We start from the raw sequence: 16,634 nt of genomic DNA on the forward strand, positions 1-16,634 counted from the left end.
TGGCAACTAGGGGATTTTCACAGTAAACTTATTGCGGTGTTAATGTAAGCCTACTTGTGACTAATAAATAAACTTTAACTTTATCTTTCCTTGAGGCAGTAGTACTTTTAGCCTATTGAAAATTATGTTGATGCTTGCAATCAGTAATAGACAATCAGGTTATGCTAATTCTCTGTACAGTTTAAAAAATATGTTGACCTTTTTATGCATATAGAAAATTAGGAGTTGCAATCATTTTTGTTAGATGTTGGTCATAGTGAGACCTTGGGCTGAATTATTGTCCTCTATTCAGGAAGCTTGAGTCCAGCTATTTCCAGATGTGGCATTTCCAACTTCAGAAAGGTAGCCTATTCATCTTGAATTTTGGTCTCCTTTTGGCAGCAGGACCCAATTGGCAGTGGAGGCAGTGAGGAAGCTGAGGTTGACAAGTTAGAAAGCCCACCTCTGTTTGTTGGGACAGTAGCCTGTTCTATCCATGTTTGTTAGGCCCTCAGCCCCATCACCTAAACCCAATGACTGCTTGATGCCCTCTCATATATCTCCTATGTCCTGTCCATACCTTCATGTCTCCCTCCTCCCTCCATTCCTCCCATGTACTCTGCATGTCCACTTACCCAGAATTACTACGTGTAGAGCTCATGTAATAACACTAGCAAGTCTTTAAAACGCTTGAAATTTTTAAAATATCAGCCTTTCAAAATTGGCTTTGATAAAAATGCCCCTCTTACCAGTTCATAAAACTGTCAATGAATGGCAAGTGTTCATATTGCCAATTAGAAAAAACTGTCAAAAAAGCAGACTGAAGATATGGCCAGACATCTGTTTTATCAGATGGCCTCATTATATATGCCTGACTGAGCTCCAAGACTCACTAATACCTTCGGCCATGTAGGGCATTATTTCATAGCTGCAAAGAAGATTGTTGTTTGATCTTTGTTTGACGTGATTTTTAAAAAAATCCTGGTTTGCTTATTTGAACAGGATTAGGTGATGTTAAGTGGATTAAAACTTCTTTTGAAGTTGATTTGGAAGCACTAATTTTATGAAATTTTATTTCATGTTTCAGAAGCATGCCTGTATTATTCATTGTTTTCTGTATCTGTTGGATACATGAAGAGTGCTTCGAGGACTGAAAATATGTCAGGACATTAAATCAATATGAAAATAGGGTCTCCTGCATACACTAATATCTGGTGCTCCATACTGTTGAATGTAGAAGATGAGTTTATCCACTGGATACAGTACTCTAGTGCATCTAAATCCTTATTCAGTTATAGTCAATTTAATGTCTCTTATGTTTTAACAGCTGAGTCTTATGATCAATCATTGCATCAACAACATATGTAACCTCTCAGACAACATCTAATTGTGACTGTTGACATTGGCAAGAGCTTCTAAATTTGCCTGTCAAAAGGTTCCTGACTCCACAGCAGACTCCCTCCCAAGGTTCACATACCGGCTTGCCTGGCATGGTTCCCAAAGCCATCAGCAATCCACCTTAATGAGAAAATTGTATTTGGAGCAGGCATTTAAATAGCAAATATGGCATCACTTTACAGGAGCGTTGGGTCATGACCAATCGTGTTTTCTGACCCAGTGAAATGGCAGATGGTGGGAATAGTCTGGGAAATACAAAATTGCACCTTGTATTTGGTCCTTCTGGTGCAAGCTTGTTCGGAATTCGGAGAGGAAAATTGAACCCTTTTTTTGTTTCAGGTGATCAAAGTTTCCTCCTTCTTCAGTACTGGTGTGAAACTTGGAAGCTATGTGCTAGGAGACTGCTGGTTCTAGGCCAACAGTCACCAGCTGCTTCATCAATTATTTTCTCTTCATCATAACGTCAGTACTGGTGTGATTGAAGTGATCTTTATTCACAATTTCTCAATGTAATGAGGCAGCTCTCCATGCCTACATTAAGCAAGACTTCAATAAGATACAGACTTGGGCTTGTAAATGTCAAATATATTTATAACACAAGTGTCAAGCAATGACCATCTCCAACAATAGAGTCTAATCACTTTTCCCCTTGACATTCAATGACAATGTAGTCATAATTGGCAAAAGAAGTAATGGAAACATGAGAGGAAATGTTTTCACGCAGTGAGTGGTTAAGATCTGGAATGCACTGTCTGAGATTGTGGTGAAGGCAGGTTCAATCGAGGTATTCAAAAGGCATTTGAATTGTTATCTGAAATTGAAGAATGTGCAGGGTTACGTGGAGAAGGTGGGAGAATGAAACTAGGTGAATTGCGTGTTTGGGAGTTGGCACAGACATGATGGGATGAATGGCTTCCTTCCATTCTGTAACAAATCTGTGAATCACCTGAACTAAGAGATGATCAGAAGGTTTACTGGCAGCCACGTAATTGCTGTGGTTGCAAGAGACTGACTTCCCAGAGCTTCTTCGCTAACTCTGAGCACAGGTTAGGCATGTGATGGAATACTCTGCATTAGCCTGGATGGTGCATCTGTAGCAGGGCACCAAGTTCAGAATTATTCAAGACGAAGCAGTCTGCTTGATTGGCAGCCCGTCCACCACCTTAAACATGCCCCCTTTTTTATTATGTACTATTGTTAGAATGCATCTCTAAAGGATGTATTCTAACAATTTGCCAATGCATCTTTGACAACAAATGTTGGAAATCTGAAATAAAAGATACATCTGTCTTGGAGAAAGGAATGTAATTAACATTTCAGGTCAATAATGGCCTATCCTCACTCCAGATAGATATTTGGGATGACCAACTTTAAAACTGATTTATAGGTGATGCAAAAGGTACATGGAAGGAAGTAAAAGGGAAGTTCTGTGATAGTGTGGAGGACAGTAGCAATTAAATAACAAATGATGATTGTGCCATGCACAAGGCAAGGTGATAATCCAGTAAGAAAAGAACCTAAAGTTTGATTTTACTGGAGGTGTAAATGATTAGAGGAAAAGAGCACTGTGAGAAGGAAATAGAGGTAATCTGACAAAGTAGAGAGGGCTGTTGTGCGTGAAGAAAGCGACAGGAAGAGGAAATGCAGTGCAGACCACACCCACTGCCTATGTACTAATAGAGGATCATTGTCCAAATTACCAGCTCCACCTCCCCTCCCAATTCCAGCATTTGCTTCCCCCAAAAATGATGGTGATGGCTAAGATGCATAATGTTCCCAAATTCAGTTTTTGTAAGCCTGGGTGACTATAACAGTGTCCAACAGAAAGATGAGATTCTGTTCCTCTAGCTTGCATTGAACTTCATTGAAGCGATATAGGAGGCCAAGAACTGAGTGGGTAGGCGGAGCACCTGGCGCACATTCTTTTAGGACAGAAATAGTTGTCAACTGCGAATAAATTTAATGGACATTTCCTCCTGTCCTTCTGTACTTTGTTTTACCTTTATGAGTGTTGATTCCTCAGAGGTCAACATCCATTTATGAATCCAACTGAAGTGAAAGAACAGATTCCTTATTGGTTTTGCATTGCTGAACACAATTCTTCATACACCAATTTAAATTTGATCTATCTTTTTTTTTTAAATACAGATCATCAGAAGTTGGAAAGAGAGGCTCGGATTTGTCGACTTTTAAAGCACCCCAATATTGGTAAGTGTCTTTCCAAAGTAGTTAGAAATAAAAAAATCAGTATCGCTTTAATTTTCAAATAATTTGCGTTCCACATAAATTTCAATGTAATTGATGTCTTGACATTATCAACACTGAAATTTATTGGGCCATCATTTTGTTAAAAAGATGGATGGTGCTTGGCTTTATTTCTCCTTCAATAATTTGCTTAAGCCCCTTCATGATGAGCAGATAAATGCTCTGGCTGGAGCATTCCAAGTTCACTTTCTGACCTTTATTTAGTCAGCTGGATTTGTCCAGGATGTGACCCTGAATCAAGTGAACAGAGATTATTCAAGGGAAAATTCTGTTAATACTGCATTGGCCATATTACTGATCTGGATTTGGGTGTACAGAGCATAATTTCAACGTTTGCAGCTGATACAAAACTTGGAAAAGAAATAGGGGGATAGTAACAAACTATATAGACTGGATGGAATTTAATCTTGGTAATGGGGAAGGTCCATATAGTCTCCACTGGTGATGGCACGACAGGTGTAAGTACCCATCAGGCACATAACCGGACAGCATGAATGTTCTGCCCAAGATTCAGGAGGGGAAGATTTGCCTGTCAAGAGCTGTGGTCAGTCAGAGGCTGGCAGTTCTCCACTGGTGGTAATGGATGAGGATTGTGGGGGTGGGGGATTGCCACATATTGCGGAGACGCTGGTTAGAAGAATGGAGGAAGTTGGCTCTAAGGTACAGCAGGAATATTTGGATAACTCTACCAAAATAGGGCTGAATGGCCTCCTTTCATGTCGTACCGCGATCTTAAAGTGGGTTTGTATGCAATCCTCTTTGAAAAACCATGTTAGTTATTCAAAGGAAAGTCACAGCATTGTGGAAAATATTTGCCAGCAACAAATGTGCTGGTGGTTCAGCAATTTGGGAACAAGCATGCAGACCTGTCAAGAAACTGTATTTAGTGTGTGTGTTATCTCTGGCCCAGAAGGACATTTTAAAATCTTATTGACTCATGGGGCACATCAGAAATCCCTCGCATCCATGGATTCCAGTCTGGAAGTCTATATTGTGGGTAGGTTCTTGTGTTGGCATTAGGTTTAAACTGTTATTGGAACTTTGATATATTAATAGCTGCTTCCCATCCCTTTAGAAAAAAAATCTAGTTTTATTTAGGTGGTGTCTGGGGATTCTCTTTCTGGAAAGAGATTAGAACCTAATAATTTATAAATCTCAGTGCATCCCAGGTGGTATCATGGAACCATTTTAAATGTTGAAAAATGTTAGTCTGACGGAACCAATGCTTATTGCTGTAATTACTATAATCAGCACTTTCCTTCAAAGAAATGTTAACATTGCTGTTTATATCCTTAAGTTATGGGGTAATGAGACAGTTTCATATGCTAGAGTAACAAATGCTATTTCTTGATATTTCTAGCTATGTGTACATTGCAACTGTATTTGACCTCCACGTTTTTATGGAATGCATAGTACTATCCCAGGCTATATTTTAATAGGCACGTGGATTTGAAAACTATCTTTCAATTTGATCTTTCTTATGAAAGTTGAGTAGTGTTCTTTTAGTTTTATCTTACCCTTGGATCATTTTTAACCGGATTATATTTAATAGACCATTATTCTACCTCATTGTAATGCATTGTGATACTGGACATGACTCCTGGGATGCTGCTGATGTACTTCCATGGGTTGCTGAAATGTGTTTGGAATTGCAATTCAGTGTTTTTGCCAGGAGGTTAACTTTGGAGAAGCTGGGAGTGAACTCCAGAGCTCTGCTGAAAGGCATAATTCAATCTGACCTGTTGCTTCTTCCTGACCAGGGAAATGTTGCAGCCTCTGTCTGGTGTTACTAATGTTCAAAACTGAGTAGAGTGGGATATGGAATCACTACCCTCCTTTCTGTGGTGCTGATTGCTGATGTTATAATTTAGCACCACCATGCTGATTCTTCATTTAGGCCCAATTTGTACAAACAAAAGGTTACTTCAATCAGAAGTCTCTTGGACACTATTTTCCTTTTGAATAGAAAAGATTTTCGTTGTTATGCTCTGGCACAAATTATTTTCCAGTTTAGACACAAGAAATCTAAGCAATTGATATTTCTGCTCTCACTTCCCATCCCTGCATGAATCGTGGATTTATTTGAATGTCTTAGAACTCGAATTTCTCCTCGTGTTGTGGTATCTAACAATTGATTTATTCTGAAAAAACACATCCATTTTACCTCCTGATCACTGGTGTCTTAACAGTTTAATAATGGCTCAGTGATGGTGCAAGAGGTTAGTAAGTTTTTAAACTATCAAACATTAAGGCACTCATAGAACTATCAGCATTAAGTTAAATGACTTTTAAAATAGGTTTATGACCAACAAGAAAGCAGTTTGCGTACATATGAGATGCAGTAAGCGATTTAAACAAGTGATTATGATTTTAAAACATGCTGATATTTTGAATGTATTAATGTATTTTTAAAGGTATATTGTTCACTTTAGCTAAGGGCAATTTGCTGTGAAGCATTAGGGCAAAATCATATTCTAAGAGAATGTTAAGGCCTTGAGAATATGCAAGATTTATCAGTAAAATTTTGGATGAAGACAACATTTAATTCACTTAATCATATTTCATGAATAGGATTTATTCAATGTCCAGATAAGATGGATGCATGCCCAGACATGGAGGCATGTGTTAATCTGGTTTGGCAGTGACCTACAGGGGAACTCATGGGAACATTAATTTGAACTTTGGGTTAGCGTCTGAGGTTACCAAACATCACGGGAAGTGGGGTCAGCCAAGACAGGAGTTAGTTTCTACGGACTAACAAAATGCCATTTTGCCAGAGGGTAAGATACAATTGGCTAAGGTAAATGGCAGGTGGTGTTGTTGATTTATTTATGTTGGAGATGATTGATTTATAGCTAATGAAAGGCAGGAGTAATTGATTAAAAAAAAACCTATAATTGATCTGTTTTGAATTGTATACATCAAATTTTCATCGGAGATGTCTAGGTGCTTTATCTCAGAGTTGCCCTGACCCTTTGGTTTCTCCTAGCTGCCACTGGTCTAAATAAAAGTTATGTCTTTAAACTGAGTTAGTGGCTTTGTGAGTCTTGTATTGTCTGAAGTTTCAGCAGTACCGGCCACCTCAGAAACCGCACCAGTCTTTCCGGTGAGAGGATAGAGTCACCGGAGTCTAATAGCGGGATGTGCCTCCTCAGAAAGGGTGAGTATCTTTACTTTACCACCCGAGCTGCTTAGAAGGAGAAATGCATCAAGTTGTCGGATCTGTAAGTTAACCTGTCCGAACGAGCATTTGGGGTCACAAGATTAGTGTCACTGACTAAAGAAACCGTGTTTAAACAAGAGGGTGTGATAACCAATCTGTGAGTGGAGTCAAGAGAGCCGCCTGGTGGGATAGACGTAAAAATTATTGGGCACACTTAATCCAAAAGGCCAGGGATGGAATCCTGGTACTGTTTGCTTAGTAGAGCCAAGAGTGCCGTGCATCAGTTAACGCAAGAGGCAAGAACCAACTGGAGAGGGCATTAGTCAGCCTAGACATTAGAGTGCCCCATGGGACCAGGAGAGAGAAGCATTTTTGAGTTATTGGGGTGGAGAACTCAGTAAGACATCCCCGGTTAGGAGAAATTAGAAGACAAGGGTCAAGCTTTCAGCAGGGGGCTAAGGGCTTTGACCAGGAGGAATTCCCAGAGAAGGGTCTGTGGAATTGGAAGGGAAAGTGGATAGAAAATAAATAGAAATTAGAGAGAGGGAGAGAGAAAGGGCAAGCGTGTTGGGAAAGCCAGTAATACGAAATTGAAAAACACTGAGGTTAGAAGGTCTAGAATGCCCTACAGTGGTCATGTGGAGTATGAAAGAAAGTGTAAATTTAACATGGGGAAAAAGATGATTTGTTAATACAAAAGATAGTAACAGAGCATGATAAATTAATTAGGAAAATGATAGAGAAATGATCTGATTTAGAGATTTCTGAGTCCCCGAGCAAAAGTCCTGGTGGAAAGCCCAGATTAAACAAAAACCAGAATGGCCATGGTGATTCACGCTGCTATGATGAGAAATCACCTTCAGAAAGAGCCAGTTAACAAACAGTTAGTCACTGCAAAAGCTGTTGGGGAAGACTCTGAAGTGTGCCTATAGAGAGGGCAGTAACCAATTCATCGTATCCCCCAATTCCAAAGGAGTCAGCTGAGGAGGAAATAGTTTGGGAAGATTTATCAGGAAGGGTAACTCACAGAGATGGAAATTCCCCTAAGGATAATAAGGTGGGATTGCCTGTTCTGGTAGCACCACTCCATACAATAATAAAATCAACTGGTAGAGGGAGAGGAACAACCACTGTAACTACTGAGGAAGCGCCATGTTAGGCAACTGAGAAGCAGATGTTTATGGATTAATTTAGGTCTGATGCGTCGTTATCACCAAAATTTGTCTTTTTGGAAAAGTATGGATGAGTTAAGAGATGTTTATCATTTGACTTTGGATGACATAAGAATTTTAGTAAAGGGAAAGTTAGCAGCACCAGCATGGCAATTGTTACCTGAACCTTTAAAAAGGAGAAATTGGATATTTGCAACGTGTAATAGTGAGGACCAAAGATATGAACAATTAACTGGGTGATAGGGTGAACTATTGGTAAAAGACACATCAGTTGGACAAAGGTAACTTTAGTTAAACACGATCCCAAAGAATCCGTAAAAGAATACAGAGAAAGGTAATTCAGGGCTTCTGTAGAAAATAGAAGGGTTGAAAATCTTACTAGAGATGACGATATGTTTTTGGGCTTGCTCAGAGAAGGGTTTCGTCCAGCTCTGACTTGAATTATAGATTTGGGTATTCTAGTAGGAAATAATTATCGGGATGCTATGAATTGGGCTGTGAAAACAGAATCCAATTACCAGAAAAATCCCAAGATGATTCCAGTACAAATTGGTCAGTCACAAACTAAACTTAAGGGCTTTGCCTGTTGAAAGAAAGGACGTTTTGCTAGGGATTGCCAAAGCAGAGACACAGGAAATAATCTGAGTTACAAAAAACAATACAGCAAATGTCAAAGGTCATAATATGAAAAAATGTTGGGTGAAAAGGAGGGGTTGAGAAGGACAGGGTAACAACTAGGCGAATTCATCCTCTGAGTCTCAAACCCAAAGTATTACAGCCAGTGTTTCAGATGACAGCAGCTGAATTGCAGAAATTGTTAGGTCAGAAATGAGCAGCTCTTGAGATTGCAGGTAGAGATCCCCCAGTATGTAGAAACAGTTTTTGGAAGCCAACCTACATCGTGTTGGTAGACACTGGGGCATCTATTATCGACAACAGATTTAAATTTGCCAACAACTGATCAGACCATACAGTTGCAAGAAATAACTGGGAGAATTAAGACCACGTTATTGAGTGAACTTACTGCATTGGAGATTGAGGGTAAAGGGGTCCAGATTTGGATATGTTCAACAGAGGAAGGAAGTATTTTAGGGATAGACCTGTTCGAACAATTGGGGGCTATAATCGATACCAAGGCAGGTAACGTAAGGTGGCATACGTTGTACAACTGAAATCGATGGGGTGAGAAGAAAGATTGCAATACCTCTAGAATAGGGGCACTCTGACAAAATTGGGAGAATGGAACAATGTAAGGAAATTTGGCTGCACAGTATCCTCAGGCTTGGTCCGAACACAAACAGGATTGTGGGTATTTAGATGTCCCTCCGATAGCAATTCCCGGAAATATTCATTCTCCACGTAGACAATACCTCTCAAACTAGAAGCAATGGAAGCAGTTAAAAAGGTCATTTCAGATTTAGAAAAGCAACAAATAGTAACCAAGATCTCTTCGGAGACTAATTCACCTGTTTGGCCAGTAAGAAAGCCAGATGGCAGCTATCGATTAACTATCAATTACACAGCTTTGAATCACTGTGTGACTCGAGAGCATTCCAAAGTGGTGAATCCAGCCAGCATCCTGAACACCACTGAATAGAACAGATGATACTTAGAATGCTAGACACAGCTAATGTATTTTGGTCAATTCCTATAACCAAGGAACATCAATATAAGTTTGGAATAACATCGGGAATCAGCAATGAAGTTGGACCTATCTGCCACAATGATTCCATAACAGTCCAGCGATTTTCCACAAATGCCTGGCACAGGTAATAGAGCCTTTAGAATGCAGAGGAACAACCATTTTGCGGTATGTGGGTGACATTTTGATAGCAACGAAAGAACAGAATGGGGAGAGAAGGAAGCACAGGCTTTCTCTGATTTAAAGCAAGCTATGTTAGGATTATCAGATCTCACTAATCCATTTCACATTTTTTTATCAGGAAAATGATGGAATGCAAGCTGCAGTGGTGACCAACAACCTGGAGACAGGTTAAATAAGACTAGTGGGGTACTACTCCATCTAACTAGATTTAGTTGCTAGAGGTACACATCAATGTGCGAGAGCACTAGCCATGCCTCATGAGCAATAAGTGGTTCAGAGCCACTTACCCTGATGAGAAAAATAATTCTCCACAGTCCTCACTCAATTGTCCAGCTTTTAGAAGCTGGAAGATTAAAAGGAGTTTCTGATGGAAGATGTTCAAAATGGGAAGCAAATCTCTTGCCAGTAGACAGGCGTGTAGAAATCAGCAGAGATGTAAGGGAAAATTCTGCAGGAGGATTGACAGTATGAGGAACAGAGCACGAATGAGTTGCAGAAATGAATTAGGGAGCAAGTGAAGGTTTAGCAGAAGAACCGCTCACAGATGAAGAGGTGATTAACCTATATGTAGACAGAGCTAGAAAATATGTTAATGGTAAACCCCGCACTACATGGGCAGTGGCAAATGATGAAGGAACAGTGATTTGCAGGAGAACAAATCCCAGGGAGTAATTCAGCACAAGTAGCAGCAGCTTTAACTAAAATTGTAGCATGGAGCATCGGAAAATGAGTTAACATTTATACAGACAGCCGACATGCTTTTGGGGTAATTCATGACCATGTGACAGCTTGGAGCAGGCGAGGTTTCATTCCATCAAGCAATGGACATGTACAGCGTGAGAATTTGGTTAAAGATTGAATTCAAGCCGCCCGTAATCCCTTAGAAGCAGCTATAATCAAAGTGCAGGCACACAAGAAAATTAAGAGTCAAGCACAGAAGGGAAGCAGTCAAGTTGACAAAACAAGATTTATTAGAACAGAATTGGAAAGGGACAAAAACAGCAGATGTGGCAGCACTACAAGTTAATGATATCACAGATATTAATGTGAAGCAAGTACAGGAACAAGCGTCAGAGGAAGAAAAGTGGGGGGGGGGGGGGCGCAAAAGGGTCAAGATGGCGTACGAAGAAAAAGGAAAATAATAGCATCAGAAGCAATACAGCAAACCTTGTTAAAAGTATAGCATGGATTAGCTCATACAAGCAGAGATACAATGGTCAAATTAGTTGGAATTTGGTGGTGGAAAGGTATGGGAGAAATGATAGCAAAATTCTGTCAGACATGTTTACAGTGCACGTTAGTGGAACCAGATCATCACTGCAAGGTTAAGATGGGGAACCAGCTGAGACCCAAAGGACCATGGGAATATCTGCAGATGGATTTTACGGGACCATCACCTAGAGCAAAAGGGAAGACTTATTGGTTAGTAATTATTGATCGGTTCACACGATTGTTGAAGCATTCCTACGTAACAGCCAAAACGGTAGCTTTGATGTTGGTGAATGAAATAATACCTAGGTGCAGAATGCCCCTTCAGTTTGACTCAGGCCAGGAAACTCATTTTACAGGAAGAGTTTTAAGAGAAGTCTGCAGAATGTTAGGGATAAGACAAAAATTTCACATACCATATCACCCACAGAGCTTAGGCATGGTAGAACGAATGAATTGAATACTGAAGAATAGTTTAACCAAGGCCATTTTAGAGGAAGGAAACAATTGGGTACAGGCTTTGCCTGCAATATTGTTATGACAGAGAGCTACACCATCCCGAGGAATAGGATGAACCCATTTTGAATTGATGACTGGTAGGTCAATGTGCCTCCCTGAGGATGTAATAACAGGGGGAGGAGAACGTGAAGTTGGCCGAGAAGCAGTGTGTCAGTGTACGAGAGATTTAGTAGACCATTTACATATTCTCAAAAATTAGGTAATCATTCAACAGCCACATGGAGATTAGATCAAATTGGCAGTGGAGTACATTCCTAAATTACCTACACCAGGGGATAATGTAATGGTGAAACTCATGATAGATAAAAAAGAGCTAGGGATCAGATGGGAGAGGCCATTTAGCATGATGGTGACAGGACAAATGTACCCTAATTGATGAGTAGTACAGTCCACGATAGCGACCTTAAACACAGCTGAAACCATACCCCAGTAATAACGAAATTGTCCCAGAGGGTGGATAATCTTGTAGAATAGGGGATCATCACAGCTTTTATAGTCACATTACTGATAACAGGGATAATTTGGATTTGCAGATGACTTATTAGATTGGGCCAGATTATGGTGCTCGGATAATAGAGGAAATTGAAATGATTTAGTTAATGTGATACTAACTCAAGTGCTGCTGGGCACTTTAAGTTTACAGCATATCTGATATACAATTTGTGAGATCTGAGAAATTTCAGGTAGATTCCCCCAGAAGTGGCGCTGTGGGTAAAGTTCCACACAGTTAACCAAAGGAAGATGTGAATACCGTCAGCTAAAACAGTACAAGATGGTCTTGGGTTTGGGATGGGAGGGGAGGGTATGGGACTGGGGGTGGTCTATTGGTATCATTTAGTAGCTAGATGTCAAAAAGAGGGTGAAGAGGATCAGCACCAGAGGCTGCAGAAGAGTATTTGAACTTGGGAGCTGGATCCTTAGGGAAAGGAAATGAAGACATCAGGAATCTAAAGGGATGAGAGCAGCAGCAGCAGTTGGGATGTTGCGCCACACCAGTCTTTTGGAAAATGATCTTGAGACTTGGTTGATTGACTTTTACCCCCTCCTATTTTTCACCTGCATGCTACCTCAGTGATATTATCTGAAAATAATCTGTTTCTACATGTATGCTGGGACACCCAGCTCTACTTCACTGCCATCTCTCTCAGTCCCTCCATTGTCTCTAATTTTATAAGGCTGCTTGTCAGGCATTCAGTTCTGGATGAGCAGAAATTTCCTTCAGCTAAATATTGGCAAGACTGAAACCATTGTTTTTAGTTCCACTGCACTGTGTTCCATAGCTATCAACCCCACCTATCTTTCTGCCAACTTTGAGGCCATACTGGACTGTCTGCAACGTTGGTATCAAATTATGCCCTAAGATAGCTTCTGACACATCTCTGCATTCTGCCTATTTCCACCTTTGTATAAATGCCAACTGCACCCTGTCTCAAAAGGAAAAACCCTGGGTGATACCACCAGACCAACCCCTGCTCACTTCACCCCCAGCCCCATACCAAACCCAAGACCATCGTGTACTTGCTTGAAATCTGAAATAAAACAGAAAATGCTGGAAAGAATCAGCAAGTCTGGCAGCAGATGTGGAGAAATTAACACTTAACATTTCAGGTCAAGATTCCATTAACTCTGTCTCTCTCTCTGTGCACTTGTTGAGTATTTGCAGCACATTCTATTTTTATTCTACCCTTACTCAGCTCTTCTTCTGCTGAAACTCTTATCCATGCCTTTGTTGCCTGTAGCCATGACTATTTTAATGCCCTCCCGTCTGGCCTCCCACATTCTAACTTCCACAAACTTGAAGTCATCAAAAACTCAGCCACCCATGTCCAATCTTGCATCAAATCCTGTTCACTTATCACTCTTGTGCTCACTGAACTACATTGGCTCCCAGTTAAGCAATATCCTACTTTTAAAATTCTTACCCTTGTTTTCAAATCCCTCCATACTTGACTGGGAGTTTGGATATGAGCAGCTGAGCTTTGGGCGACCTCAAGTTCATGAAGGGTAGAACATTGAAGAGCAGGGAGGAGTGGATCGAAGTAGTCAAGTCTGGAGGTTACAAAGTCATGGATGAGAGTTGTAGCAGCAGATGAGGTGAGGTAGGGTGGAGTTGGACAGTGTTACTAGCAAGCTTGGTGATGGTACAAAGCTCCTCCTAGGTTAAGTATAGCACTAAGATTACATACAGTCTTGTTTAGTCTCAGCCAGGCAGAGGAATGGAGTCAGTGGCTAGTGAATACAGTTTTGTAATGGGTACTGAAGGCAATATCTTCACTCCTTATGATATTTAATTGGAGGGAATTTCTGACTGTCCAGTACTGAATGCCAGTCTGCTAATTTAGAGACTGTGGAGGAATTGACAGAGATGGTGGCGTGCTGCATCACATCAGTGTGCATGTAATGACTGAGCTGTGTTGGAGCTTGTGGGTGAGAAATAGAGAGGATGCATCCTTGGGGGAACAGTGCAGCAGCAGGGAAAGAGGCTATTGCAAATGATACAATGGCAATGATTAGACAGTGAAGAATGAAACCCGATTAATGCCATCCCTCCTAGCTGGATCATAGTGGAGAGGGGTGATGTTGGCAAATTTGAAGAAGAGAAGAACTGACCCTGAGGGAGAGAACAATTTCAGCTAACATGGAAGCCAGGAGTTGAAGTTGGTTGGTCAGCATCTTAGTGAGCTGGGTTGCAGGAGGTGGAACACCTGGTTGAGATAAGCTACAAGACAGCATATGAAGGGAGATAGGAGAGAGATTGGAGAAAATAAAGTTCAGGGTTAGAAAAAAGTTAAACGTTAGAGGAAGTTTGGCCTGGTGCAGTAAAAAAATGAAGGGAAGTCAGCTGATCAGCATTTCATCCTTAATGGCAAAGCAGTCTACAAGTTCCTCGCATTTCTACTTGAAGATTAGGGTAAAGGAGATGGGGAGAGGAGTCTAAGATGGCAATTTACTGTAGGTAAAACAAGCCATCTTAAATGTGGAAAATATACCTCCTGTAAATTACATCCTGAAGTCTTGTCTTGTTATAAAGGAGTTTGGTGAATTAAATTGTTATATCAAAATCATTGCCCCATCATCGTGGGACCAACCTTTGGAGATTCAGCGGCACCCACCAAATATCCATTGACTTTCAGTGGGACTGGACAATCCTGGAAGTGGGAGGGGCTGGAATATCATGCTCAGTGATTTTACTGATCGGTGTTAGGGTTTTTGAGGCCAACTATATAGTTCACTGCTGTCTGACACATCAAAAATAGTCTTCCATATTCCAGGCTAACTCTTGTGTCTCTAACTTTGACCGTTTCTTAACCAACATTAAATAACCTCAAAGGCATGATTGGCATTAAAATACTTGTTTGTATTGAACAGTTGGTGAAAACACTTGTGTATGTTTCTGAAAGAGTAACAAAAGGGGGAGCACTTCAAACTGTGAAGTGAGCTTTCACATCGGTCTGTTGTCATGGATACTGTAGCAGCTGGTGCTCAGGAAGTGCTTTTGATCAAAGTGTTTCAAGCCCGCAAAATGTGAAACCAGTACCTTCTGTTAATTATATACTGAAGTTGATCCTTTTGGAAAGGGGTATGGTGAGTTCAGATTGTATCATGAATCCATTGTGTGGGTGGAAGGACAGCTTGAGGGATTTCCTCATGATCTCAAGACCTGGAATGGCCATTACAAAGTGCAGAACTACTGATTTAATAGCGAGTAGCAACAGTCACTACATCATTTTAAATAAACGGCAGCAAAACCGGGCAGCTTGCACGTAATATATTTTGCAACGCGTAGAATTTTCCATCTTTTGAAATGAAATTCTTTCTACGCCTGTCAAGCATTTGTTACTCAGGAGACACAGGTCCAACATGAAGAATACCCTTACTACATTTTGTATTTCCTTTGCCAATGCTTTTGTGATTTTGTTTTCCAGTTTAAAAGTGACATTCCCTCCGTGCATTCGGATGAAATTGATTCTTTTCACAGAACTGCTGGATTTGTTTTTAGAAAGTAGGGATTATGGTCAGTTTGGATTGTCATGGGACTGGAACAAGATAAAGGCCGCGATTCAGCATGAGCTACAGATGCTAAGTCCTGCAAGTGGGCAAAAATGGGATTTGTGGGGCGTGAATCACAAGCACAATCCCCCCCTCCACTAAGATGTCACAATCAAGTTCACACCCATGAAGGGTGCAAATCTGATCAGCATATTTTAGAATAAATTTAAATATGATTAGGTTTAATACAGCTCTCCTGCCTTCACCAGATGTTGGCGTGAGGTCATGCAGCGTGAATCACTACGGTTTTCAAAAACAAAATCTGGTCGTGATGACCACGCTGGAAGTGCACTGTGAGGTTTAGCCCTGGTTAGTGTGGGACATAGCTGGGCAGTGCCAGGGTGGCAGTGCTAGGGTTGGGCTTTACGGGAGCTCCAATTGGGGGGGGTGGGGGGGGGTTCCCTTTGTGTGTGGGGAGGGGCCCAGTGGTTGTGAGGGGTGTGGGTGGAACTTGCATTGGAGTGGGATATGGTGGAGAGGGCAAGGCCTATGAAGGGGGGTGCGATACCCTGATCCTAAGAAGGGGAGGCTCGCCCTGGAGATTTGTGGGGGTAGCAGCTTGGGTCGGAGCCTGTGAAAGGGAACGGAGCAGAGCCTGTGATGGGGGAGGTGGCGGGAGGTGGGGAGGGGGGCAAGTGGCAGAGTTGCTAATGAAGAGAAGGTGTTGCTCGTGATGAGGAAGAGGAGGAGTCCCCCTGATGCTTGTGAATTGCGGTGGGGGAGATGGAGTGCCCTGATGATGCTGCAGGGAGGGGGAATTTAATTTAACTCTCCAGGTTGGTGTCTCCTTTAAAAATAGTGTCGCTCTCAGAATCCCGGTGTGTTTGGGGCCCATCCCTCATCAGCATTTTGTGCCATAGATTGCCGTTAAATCAGGTAAGAAAAGGTAGCTGTGATGCTGACAAGTTTCATACAGCTTTTCTCTCCTGATCGAACACTCTGGATGGAACTTTGGGAAAATTGCACTCGAACGTTTTTGCCAGTCTTATAGGCCAACCACTAAAGCCCTTACAGTTTTAATTGAATCGTCGAATGATTAAGCTAGAAGGAGGCC

At 41.2% G+C, this 16,634-nt stretch overlaps 1 protein-coding gene across 26 annotated transcripts in view; it reads left to right on the plus strand.

Annotated features, from left to right (window-relative positions):
* LOC145344414 (calcium/calmodulin-dependent protein kinase type II delta chain) overlaps positions 1 to 16,634 on the plus strand; it is a 323,172-nt gene that overhangs the window by 85,501 nt on the left and 221,037 nt on the right. For all 26 annotated transcript variants that reach the window (XM_080191547.1, XM_080191627.1, XM_080191583.1 and 23 more), the window contains exon 3: positions 3,526 to 3,585. In XM_080191547.1, the coding sequence (XP_080047673.1) occupies positions 3,526 to 3,585 (60 nt within the window). The remainder of the gene's footprint in view (positions 1 to 3,525; positions 3,586 to 16,634) is intronic.

The sequence above is a fragment of the Carcharhinus amblyrhynchos genome, chromosome 1 (assembly GCF_965287045.1).
Source record: "Carcharhinus amblyrhynchos chromosome 1, sCarAmb.v2.hapA, whole genome shotgun sequence".
NCBI classification, from domain to species: domain Eukaryota; kingdom Metazoa; phylum Chordata; class Chondrichthyes; order Carcharhiniformes; family Carcharhinidae; genus Carcharhinus; species Carcharhinus amblyrhynchos.